This window comes from Leguminivora glycinivorella, chromosome 2, assembly GCF_023078275.1.
Source record: "Leguminivora glycinivorella isolate SPB_JAAS2020 chromosome 2, LegGlyc_1.1, whole genome shotgun sequence".
Taxonomy (NCBI): Eukaryota; Metazoa; Arthropoda; class Insecta; order Lepidoptera; family Tortricidae; genus Leguminivora; species Leguminivora glycinivorella.
Window position 1 is genome coordinate 8,815,461 of NC_062972.1, and position 12,472 is coordinate 8,827,932.

Genomic DNA, 12,472 nt, shown 5'->3' on the forward strand with positions numbered 1-12,472 from the left:
TACTTAAGTCAGTTTTGAGAACTAAGGTTAAAATGCAGCTAGTTTCAAAACTGACTAAAAACTGATGATAAAGTCTGTTCCGTCTATTTTGTTTATTTAAGTCCTTTCGCAATGGGTGTTCGAAATTTGAAATTCAGGTAAACTCACCGTACAGCGGGCTAGAAACGTCAAAGTTGCGGGAAAGCCGCCCCCGCGTGAGGCCGCGGCGGCGGCGTGCGTCGGCCGCCACGCCAAAACACCGACAACAACCGTTTTTCCACGAGAAAACACCAACTTTCACACAAAAAACACTGTCTAATTTTGGTAAAAGTACGGAGCGAACCGAGATGTGTCGTCCGTGGCCGCGTTCGCATCTAAACGGCCGGAGTTTTATGTTAGATTACAGACGTAACTTTTATAGATCCTCGGTGCTATATAACGCGGTGGGCGTGTTCCGGGGATAGTGTGTTTTATGTGGCGAGTATAAGGACCACAATGGTGCGCGCGGGCCGTTGCACGGGTGTCATTAAATGTCGCGTGGCGAGGGGCGAGGGAGGCGAGGTGTGTGGGTAAAGTTTTGGGTATTGATTGAATATGAGCCGGATTAGTACTAATGATCAACAATTGGGTGCCAGGACGGCAATTGACGCCTTTCGCGGCGGGATCTGGACAACTTTATTAAAGAGTATAGGTATTTCGCGGGCCGCTTCAAAGAGCTACTCGCCGGTAAACAAACGGTAGGATGCGTAGGCGGTGCGTGGGCTGTTATGAATGGAAGTCTCGACCAGTGCACTTAAACTAAAAACTAAATGTTTGTGGAAAGGTAATTTAAATAAGTCAATACACCCACTTACTAAATAAAATAGAGCTTTTACACAGCTACCTACAAATTTCTATGCAGTTAGATCGGGGTTTGTTTTCCGTGTTTAGTGTTGATTTTTTTTTAAGAAGTTAGCCTTGTAGTTCCAAAGTTACCTCGACCTTACGGTGATAAAATACAACTATAAAGAACTCATAGGCCGTAGGTGTAAAAGAAGTATATCCTCGTAGCTACAATAACATAGGGAGACGAACACCTCAATTTTCGCCCTCGTCCATTTCAAACTAGGTACGTTACGGCAACGGCCCGTGCACTGGCGGACAAAAAGTGGCCGAAAATCAAAAATATTGTAACTCTACTTACAACACAATTGTTCTTTTTAATAAGTAGATACATTTGTTAGTATAATATATGTTTGTAATAAGTAGGTAAGTGTAAATGTTTAGTTTTTATCATGGTTTGGGCTGAAAACAGCGCTTCAGTGTTACTCATGTTGTCAGCATCAACAGATGCTGTTCAGCATTATGCTGATTGCTGACGCTCAAACCACTTGTCACAGCAAATGTTTAGTTATGAGTTACAATAGTTTATGATTTCGATTAGGTATGTGGGTATTATGTTTATAGATTAAGTAACTTCTTTAATGTTTTTGTAGATATTCTCTCGGTGTTGTAGCAATTAAATCTAGGTATCTTCTTTTTTTCTTTCAAGTAGGTACCTACATTTATATCGTTAAGAGTTTTGAATGATTCACGGTTATTTTCATTAGACTTGCAACTGCGTCGAAATATCGGGAGCTCGACAAAAATCAAAAAGGTACCTAATCACGGTCTATATCCCGGTCAATATAAGTCGAATTTATATCGTTATTAAGCTGTAAGTCATATCGTATGTGTAATAGTTAGAAGTACCTAGGTTGGTACACCTCGTTACTTCAATCATAAATATCTATAATAAATATCTAATCTAAGTATATAATTATACAACGTGTTTCCGGTATCACTCAAAACCTCAGACACCCCAACTGATTTTTATTTTTTTAAACTCATCTAGAGTATTCATCTTTTAATCTGATCGTTACTTTTTTTTAAATTGAATTTTTAATTTTCTGTACAGCTCTACTTGACTTTTAGCTCTACACTCAATAAATAATTGCTAACTACCATCATAAACCATAAGACTATTTATTTGTGTACGTTACTGCAACGACATAAGGTTTACCAATAGACAGCTAAGATGTCACTGTAAAACACTTTAAAGCTTTGTCACAGTAAACTTCAAATGTAAGCAAATTGAAACCCAATATTCAAAATGACAAGGTTGTAATTAGGTACGAGTTCAATTTGTTATGACTTATGATAAACATTAAGATTAAACTGACAAACAACGTCAAACTAGTAGCGGAAAAAATAATCTTCCAAGTAACCAGCCAGTATTAATACCCCTAAATACTGAAAAAGGTAAACAACCTCTAGCAATGCGATATACACAATGTTGTATTACGAGTACAATAGAATGGGCACGTAAAAAATAACTAATAATACTAATTTAAATAAAAATATTACCCCCATCAAGATATAGCTCAATCGATTCTACTCTCGATTCTGAACAAACTGTTTTCAGGTTTTTAGTGTTAAGTGAAACACGGTGTATATATAGAAGAGATGAACACATAAATTTTCACACTCGTTCATTTGGAGCTAAGTACCTACGTTATAAGTAGGTATGTACATTACCTACCTGTTTTTCCCCTATAGGTTTGGCACAAATTTCCATAAATAATATTTAATTATTAAACATCAAAATTTGTATTCAAAGTTTACATAGTTGTACAGATATATACCTATCATATTTATATTTAGGTACCTAAGTGAAAGGTATACCTAAGTACTATCGGTATAGTTTGAGTTACCTATTTAAAATGTAGGTACATTTTCACATATTTTCTCGATCACGTTTAACATATTACACTTCATACTTGAAAGATAATTGAAGAATCAGTTTGGACACGTAGCGAGGAATTCACGCCTCCATATCTGATCGATGCCTACTAGATAGATAGGCCGTCTCGTTACCTCGTCAGTATTCCGAACAACGACGAACATTTGAGACTATACTGGCGGACAGTTTAAAACTACGCTTATTAATTTTAATCTAATAATCTTACTTGCGAGTAGGTATTAGCGATTCAGTACCGTTAACAATTTATAATTAATAATTATTATAGGTAGGGCTTAATATTTTTTGCCTAAATAATGTATGCACATTTTTCCTTTTTTTCGAAACTAAATTAAAAAGTATGCCTTTTAGTTAGTGAAGGAGCACCAAAGTTCACTTTAGTTAGTGTGGTGTTAAAAATAACATTTGCACTGTTTATTTTACAATACTAAGACATTCAAATCCCTTAAATTCGTACTTATTAAATTTATATTATATACTAATAGGTCTCTTTTAAGAATTGAACAATGTGTAGGTAGGTAGTTTTAGGCAATGCTGACCCGTAACATTAAATTTGAGAAAATAGAAAAAGAAAATATTCTACCTACCTAAATTATATTAAAATTCCTTATGTAAGTTCCTCAACTATTATATGTAAATGTGTTTAGAAAAACGTCCCACTTTTTCGGTTACCATTAAGGCGAGATTTATTTGTATCTTTATATGAATAAATTGACAAGGCGGATTTATAGCAATCGACAAAGTGCAGGGACGCTTTTCCGTGCACACTCACATATTTTCTCACTACACTTTTGTCCCGTCATATTTTACCAATCATTTATCCAGAGAGATCTGTTGGCAACCATTTTCGTGTCCGCCAGTGTACTTTCAAAAGCGATAGATGAATTCCATCGTTTTTTAAGAAAATCCGACCCCGCTCGGAATCGTTCGTCTGAATATAATCTACCTGGATACGAGGTCTCAACATACGTATAGGTGGTACATGTAGTCAACATTGGAAGGTCGCGAGGTCGGTTAAAATCGAATTTCTTTTCAAACGTCCATGAAGGATTTTATACCCGCCTACGGCTGCCTAACCTACCTGCTAAAGTGACATACAAGCTTTGAATACAAAACTGTTTTAAAGGGTAAGTTAGATATTAAGATATGTACACCAAACAAAAATAACATTGTCAAATAGGAATTGTTAATTCTTGCACGTAGGTAAGTTTGTTATTTTTGTATCTATGTAGGTAGGTCCTTATTTTTCCTACCTTATTGGTAATGTAGTTAATAGGCATTAGGAAAATAGCTACCGAGCGTTTGCTCTCTTACCTACTCTTTGCATTAAAAATATATATACAAATATAAGTACTACGACTATATAAGGTCCTAATTTATTAGTTGCAGATATTTTAACACATGATACTTTACATTAAAATAATTAACTTTAAATATAAATTAAGAAATCTTTTCATGTAACTTTTTTGATTTCATTTTCCTAACAAAAAAATTTATTATAATTTCGTCTAAAAAAAATCATTATGTGCATTATCACATGTCACAATAACACTGTCTGTCATGTCAACAATTGTTTGTTGTAAATGTCGTAAAGGTTCGGCGGGAAAACTGTACATGTCATTGAAGTGGCCAGTTACAGTTAAGTGGTACGTAAAAGAGGTACTAGAATCTGTTCAATGAGTTTTCATTTAATAATCACATAAACAGGGTGTTTTTACGTAGCAAATTTGTTTTTCCGTTTTCTCCAAAAAAACATCGTAAAAGCTATAATGTTTCACGGTTTAATATACTCCAGAGACCGAGTACTTACTATCAGCTGTAAAAATATCTGCATCTAATAAATTAGGACCTTATATATGTATTTATTCAAAATACTTATATCAATTTATGAGATGTGGGATGGTAACTATAATTTATTATTGAACCATAAATATTTAATCATTATGTACCACCTTTGTTTTAGATATTTGACCAAACGTTTCAACCTAGTTCAAAAAAGGTAAATTTTACTTTTTCCCTGCGGCTTTTTTTCAGTTACCTACGGTACGGAAACCTAACCAAAACATTCAAAATATAAACAGATTACTAACTACTTATATACCTATATCTCATCAGCTCTTTCATTTCACTCTTTAATTAGAACCGCAGTCATTACCCCGGCTTTAAAACCTCTTTCGGTACAATAGACGAAATTTCCTCCGTCCAAACACCATTAAGAGGTCTTAAGACCAAACCCTGTGCCAAAAACAAAAGCCCAGACAAGGGGGTTGTGGGGTGGGGGTTTTACGAGCCGGATACGGATTGCACATGCGCCCTGTTCGCCTAGGATTTGCATCGGCTTAAGGTAGGTATTCGTGGAGGTAAGTCTAGCGGAGATAAAGTTTTAGGTGTAGGTATTTGTGCTGACGTAGAATTGTGGGAGTCGGGATAAGGTAACGTGGTATTTGCAATGGCGAAGCTGGCCGTAACTAAGGCGGTTTTTTTATGATATTATAACACAAATATAATTTATTGCACAACTCAATACCTATAATTCAATAAGTAGGTATAGGTAGATAGGTACAGTCAGCATCAATAGTAGCGCAACTAGTAAGAAGTGATCGATGATCTTTTCGGTAATTTTCACAATTCATTTTCACGGTAATTAGAACAGAATCGGCTGAATATGCAATTTCCCGTTGAGTTAGGTACATTTCAGCGCGTTACCAAACGTCGCATGAATGCCATGCATGAATGGTAACAAATATACCTAGTTGGTAATAGTTGTGTAAATAGTTACGAAAAATACTACCTACGTGTATATCTGAAAGTACGTACCAAATGCCTATAAAGACTGTATCGTTAAGTATGAAGACAACTTTGAGTAGCCGTATTTATTTGCTATTATATTTTTTTCTTATAACAAGCCATGGGCTTAATAAGGCACATAATAAGGTACACATTTTGTCCTAGAAACTCGTCGTAAAGCATATGGTTTAGACAGTATTGACTTAATCCTCCCGAGTACCAATTACGATTCCGGACAAATGCTACTAGAAAATTCACAAAGTGCGTAAAAGACGATACGATTGCGAAAAAAAATTGTATGGTGCGAACCTCAACGACACATGATCCACAAAGCAGAATATCTGGACATAGTCTAGCCACTGTTATTTAAAAAAAATATAGTTCAGGATCTGTGTATGGCGGCCATTTAGAGAATGTGGCATGGTGCTTACTCTAACTCCGACTTTGATGTCGAATTTGACTATCATACATTGTTTATATTGATCTGGTTTAAGCACTGTTCAAACACCATGAATGTCAATTAGACTTTGGCCTATGGCTAATTTTTTTATCTGTTTCTCTCATCCTGCTAGCATCAAAAATTTACGGCAATCCGGAACGTTGCTCAAAATTGCGTTTTTTTAAATTATATAAATTCGCCGCATTTATTCTACAAGTACCCAATTGGAAAAACCATGAAGAGGACTCTTAAAGAATATATTTTGGCAGCATATTAACCTTTGTTTGTTGAAATCGTACAAAGAGTCATTGAAATATTCTCAAATTAAGCCAGATAGGGGTTGTCCGAAATTTATTTGCTAGACCTTAATGAAAGTACCATAAAGTCCCTAAAATAAAAAAAATATCAGACCTTCTTATATCAAATAGTACTTACCAATACCTTAAGATCATACTCTCGGAACATAATAATACAAAATTATACACATGTCAACATTTAGACGAGGTTTGTTTTGTCCTTATACTTAACGATACAGTCCTTATATACATTGTATATGAAATGTGTACACGTAACTTCGTCTAGCCGTAAATCATAATTGAATCATTAACTAGAGACGCACCAGGCGCTTTTCAATTGTCCGCCGTTGAGATATCATAAACGTCAATTAGATACATGCGCGCGAGTTGATTTATCCCACACCAGCGATCTCTATAACGATGCCAATAGGATGCGTAATGGAAAATATTAGTAAGACCTACTTATCAAAATATTAGTATCCTTATAATCATAACTGAAGTACATTTATTCTTAATTCGTTTTTTAGGGTTCCGTACCTCATAAAAGAAAAACGAAAGCCTTATAGGTATTAGGTAGGTTATATTTACGTATACGTATCTACCTATTATTATTTTCTGAAGAACACTCAAATAAGTGCGTTTTCACATTATCCGATCCGATATCGGATGTAGGACCGATATCCCACATATTTAAGCCGCCATTTTTGATTTTTGCCTCTGAATCCTTCCTACATCCAATATCGGATCAGATAATATGAAAACGTACTAAATCAGAATAAAAAAATAATACACTAATTTTATTTTAATTGGTTTGCTCTTGATCAGTTGATCACCCATATGTAGGTATACATTTATACAACCCTTATGTTAGTATACTTTGTTTCTGAATAGGCCCTCTAGTCTTGAAATAATAACATACCTACCTAATTAATGCATTCCACTTTTGTAATGTGTGTGGTTAATTATTTTCTCTCTGTAGTTATTTAATATTTCAACCCAGACTCAATAGAATTTTACTTTAATTTTCCCACATTTTCCTCTGTTTACGTACTGACCGGGTGCAAGATAATTTGCCACGCTGAATTTGTCTGAAATATACTATTGTCTATTGAAAACATATACCAGCCCGAGATATGTAACCCGAACTCTTTTGTAGGTATTTTATAGCATGACGAGTATGTATGTAGGTACAATATGCATAAGTAAACTTAAGTATTTAATGTTGTTTTTTTTGTAAAAAGCATACACCTTAATGCCTCCTCCCAATATATGTATTATGAGTATTTACCTACCCTGCTTACAATGTATACAAAATACGATAAAATTGCGATTCGTGAAGAAATAAAAACATAATATTGCTCATAATTTACACTTAAAGGTGTAGGTAGGTACTTTACGTTATGATCAGTGACACTGACACCCATCAGAGTAGGCTGAGCAGAGCTTGAAACAGTATCTGCGCATCGGTTATGTTCAAACTATCCAACGATTGTGAATTTACTATAAAACACCTTTCATTTTATATGTAGGCTAATTTGTACCCATTTTATACTTTAAATTGAATAAATATTATTTACAGGTGTTTTAACATCTGTGTATGTAAACTTTTATGGAGAATAACTGGCCTACTATACACGAAGAAATCCAGAAGCGGAAATGGCATTGGATGGGACACATGGAAACTTTCCGCTTTCCGGGTATATTCCAGCACGGGAAGCATGGTCGCGCGATAGACGATAAAATATCAGGCCGTCCCTACCGCACTTATAAATAGTGCGATAGGGCCGGTGAGGGCATTTTTTGATAGGTGGGGTATCAGGTTTTCTGAGGATGTGCAATCCAATGCCATTTCCGCTTCTGATGGAAACCATTCCGCCCTCAATCGACTTGGCGTCGCTCGGTTCAGCAGGAGCTCAGGATGCTAGGCATGGGGTTGGAGGAGGTTACCCAAACTACCCAAGACCGGAGTAAATGGAATAATATGATTTGAGCCCTACCACCCCAGCAGGGTAATAGGATGCAAAGAAGAAGAAGAGTATGTAAACTTTACACCTTAAATAATCGTAAATTCACCTACGAATATACCTCTTAGAACTAGTAAAATAAATAGTAAATTTATTTATTCTAAAGTAAAACTAATAGTGAATTTATTTACTACTAATTATGAACTATTTTTGTGCAATCAAGGTTTAGAAAAGTATGTAATTTATTTTGATCGTAGTTAAGGAAATCATCTATGAACTTGTAGATATTAGGCAATTTATTAGCAATTTATTAAACCCGCGAAACACCATAGACGGGGCAGGCCGGGGTGCAGGCAGACCAAAAAGGAGATGGCGGGACAACCTGGACGCATTCTACCCAAAATGGTGGGAAAATGCCAACAACAGGGTCGAGTGGAGAAAGCGAGGGGAGGCCTTTGCCCAGCAGTGGGACACAAAAGAGGCTAATTAAAAAAAAAGTGTAGCTATTCTTGGCCACGTGATTCCTGTGAAAAACTTAAAATAAAGGTTACGTATTTTTTGCATTTTAAACTTCATTCTTCTTTTGATTAGTTACAGTATTTTTTAACAAAAATACAGTAGCACAGTTCCAACTAAAAAATACCTACATTATAAATTTTATAGCAGTACCTAAACGCTTAAAGTCTTGAATAATCTGTAATATAGTGAGCGTCTCACGGAGTTAATTAGTAGCAGACTGAACTTTAAAACTTATTAAAACTACTTATCTCAATTTCGATGCGCACCATTAAAGCCCACACAAAAAAAAATCTAAATAAATATCCATAGAAGCTATAATCTCAAACTTAATAAAAATACCTACGACCTCGGCCATACCAATGCCTTATCCCGCAGTTTAGGAGACAACCCGTACAGTTTACATTGTCACGATCGGGCTGCGTACAATGTTGCATATGGCATCGCTTCAGACCGATATAGATTTTATGTTGCAGCTAGTGGTGGGACATGGTGCCTTTTTATGCATGTATTTATGTGTGTATGTTTATGGTTAGGATATTTACTTAAGTATGTGTATTTGCAGGAGTGTTTTGTGTTGTTTGGTTTTATGTAAAAAACTTTTCATATTTCTTTGAGCCACCTACAGTATATTCTGATTATATTAACTGCAATACCCAAAGGTTGTCTGGAAGAGATCGCTCTTAAGCGACCAGACCGCCTGTTGTTACCTCTAATTGTTTTTGTTTCTTGTGAGTTAATTTGTAACCTAAGTATGTGAAGTGTGCAATAAAGAGTATTGCATTGCATTGTCTCTATCGTGAAAATACTGGCTGGTGGGAAAACTTTATTTCAGAAAGCATTAGACTCGATGAAATCGTAGAATTCTATTTTAAACCTATTCTGTCGGCAAAATTTGAAATTTGAGAGAAAATGTTAAGATACGTCAAATACTTATTAGCTCTACTTCGATATGGAATGCATTTGTATTGTGCCCAAAAACGTTTTAATTTAAAAATTTTAAGAAATTTACCTATAGGTATTTAATTAAATTAATTTATCATGATACCTAATTTAAGTACGATTCTACTATGTATTAGTTACCTGATTTTGTTTATTTGTAGGAGTAGGTACCTACTTCCATTTTTTTAAGTAATCATTTGACTTACTCTCTCTCTCTTTTCCTCTCATTAAGACTATGTGGGTAGGGATTCATGGGATTCATGGGGCTCCATAACTCATTAACTATTTTGATTAAACATATTAGAAAAAAAAATTGCACAAGCAGTATAGCGTAATCAGTAACAATTTAAATTAAGCACCTATTCCTACAGCAGTGCAAAAAAGACCCGATATTTACGTCAGATCTCCCGTCAATGTAACATCACTAGCCTCAGTTGATATTACAGCATCTAACTTGATATGCATTCGGTACTTGGAAACGAAATGCTTGGCTGTTTTATTTTTGTTTTCAGCCGATACAAAGCTTATGTTGTTTTAGTACATTGGTATCATTTGGTGCCTGACTCGACGGAAGAGGTCCCAAAGTGTATCGATTTAATCTGATTATTAATATTGCAATTTAACTGCAAGAACCAATATTCAGTTGGTATAAAATGCAACTTTGTTGCTGTTATTTACAATGAAGGATATTTACGTAGGTACATTGAAGAAAATATGCAGATGCTGTAGATAAACAAGTATGTAACTTAAGTGAAACATAATTAACAGTAAATTAAGTATATAAAATAAAATTGCAAAATATTTAAGGAATGATCGTGCTCAAGGTGTACTAAACAACTTAATATTTTCATCTACTTTAAACCTTTCAAGCAAAGACTTTATAAACTGGAAAATGGAGGTCATTAATATGTAAATTATTGTATAAAATAGGTAGATGAGATGATAGTTAAGCAATTAATAATACTAGATAATCTTTACATATGTAACTACACGCAGTTCTTAGGCGATTTGTACGTAGGTAGGTACATAGGCAGAAAACTACACGAAATAAAATTTCAGAATCTATATTTATGACATTTTGTGATAAAGATCGATGATTCAGTGTTTAAGAAGATATTTTTTTCAATTATGGCGGTGTGATGGAGGTTTCAGGGCTACAGTTCACTAGCTAATAAATATCTTAATCGCTATAAGAATAACAAAAAAGTTAAAATGGAAAAAGCAAAGTAACAAAACTCAGGTATCGATCCTCTCCTGTCTGCTTTTGGCACATAGATTTTTACATCTAATATTATTACTGACACAACACTACATCACTATAAGTAGTACAATATTCACTGCCCACTAGCTAAACTCAAACTAAATGCTTATGCAACTCAGAGGCTATAGATCCAAGACGATTTGCATCAAAATGGTGGTCCCGAGTGTCCGAAACAATGGCCGTCGCGACCTACTTTCCAAATTATCCCTTTGTGGGACGAGGAAGCATGGGTGTTTGATACTTTCTACTTCCTTTATTATGTAAATGAGGCGCTGTTATTGTCCTTAGATTATTTGTTGACAACGCCAGATGAATATTTCTGTGATTTTGTGGGAGGATAAAATATTTGTATACCTAGTGTCTCTACTTATTTAGTCTATGTAGGTATATGTTACTTGTAGATACCTGAAGTCGCTTGATAAGTAGGTGTACCTCTCTCCATCAAACCTCAAGGACTACGAGTAATTACAGTCTTGTTTGGTAACAATATTAATCTGTAGTCTTGTACAGTTTTGTAATTTTAATAAAATTAACTTATTGACACCTTTTGTAATACAATATAAGGAATAGGTAAAGAAGTATACTGTTTTCCTAATATTTAACGATACAACTAACAATCAACGTAACTCAATATACAGATACAATTACACATACATATAATATTTTTCAATGTAAATAAGGCTAGGTACTACCTAAATTACAAAATAATATAACCTTTCTGAATATAGAGAGAGATATCTAAATATAAAGTACAAAATAATGCTTAAATAAGTATCTTCTTTTCCAAATATCCAAACAGCCCCAAACAGCTACATTTGAGGGAGCTAAATCCATCCGAACCCAAAAGTGTCCACCTAAAACGTCCCAACATTATTCCGTCGCACTTCGGACCACGTCCTGCGTTGTTATGCAAATGAAATCGTCCTATTTATACAGATAGACATTCCTCGTAGGATCTCCTATTATGAGCACTTGGAAATCCACACTTTCTCTCGGCTGTGTAAGTTATGGGGCAGTTTACACGGACTGAGGTTTGTGAGCTGAAGTAATGAGATGCGCGATGGCTCAGATTTTATCTCATGTTTAGGTTGTGTGCGACATGTGTCGTGTCTACTGTAAAATACAATTGTTATAGGTATTGTGCATAAGTTAACTGACCAGGCCTCAAAATAAATAAAAGGGTATAAATAAAGTTTACCGTATTAGCGGACTTTTGCAGTAAGGAATTGAATACCTATCGCCCGTCAAAACCAAGTTATTTCCTGAAAGGCACCAGTTGTTCGTGGTGTCTTTCTTGTGCTACCATAGTAGGTATCTAGTTAATCTGATAATTTTATAGACGGGTACCTAGTACCTACACCTAATTGTATACTTGTATTAACGACTTTCAGGAACAAGAAGATAATTCCTGAAAATAGTAATGTGAAATCAAATAAGCTATACCTACTAAATACATATCTACATAATATATATTAATAGAGAACACACAACAACAACTAACGAGACGAA

General features: G+C 34.9%; 1 protein-coding gene across 1 annotated transcript in view; it reads right to left on the bottom strand.

Annotated features, from left to right (window-relative positions):
- The window catches only part of LOC125235488, a 34,772-nt gene extending 24,808 nt beyond the window's left edge, over positions 1-9,964 (bottom strand). Inside the window, exons 1-2 of the mRNA XM_048142063.1 lie at positions 9,909-9,964; positions 148-353 (exon numbers count right to left, since the gene is read on the bottom strand). Coding sequence (XP_047998020.1) covers positions 148-353; positions 9,909-9,964 — 262 coding nt within the window. The remainder of the gene's footprint in view (positions 1-147; positions 354-9,908) is intronic.
- Positions 9,965-12,472: the final 2,508 nt, after the last annotated feature.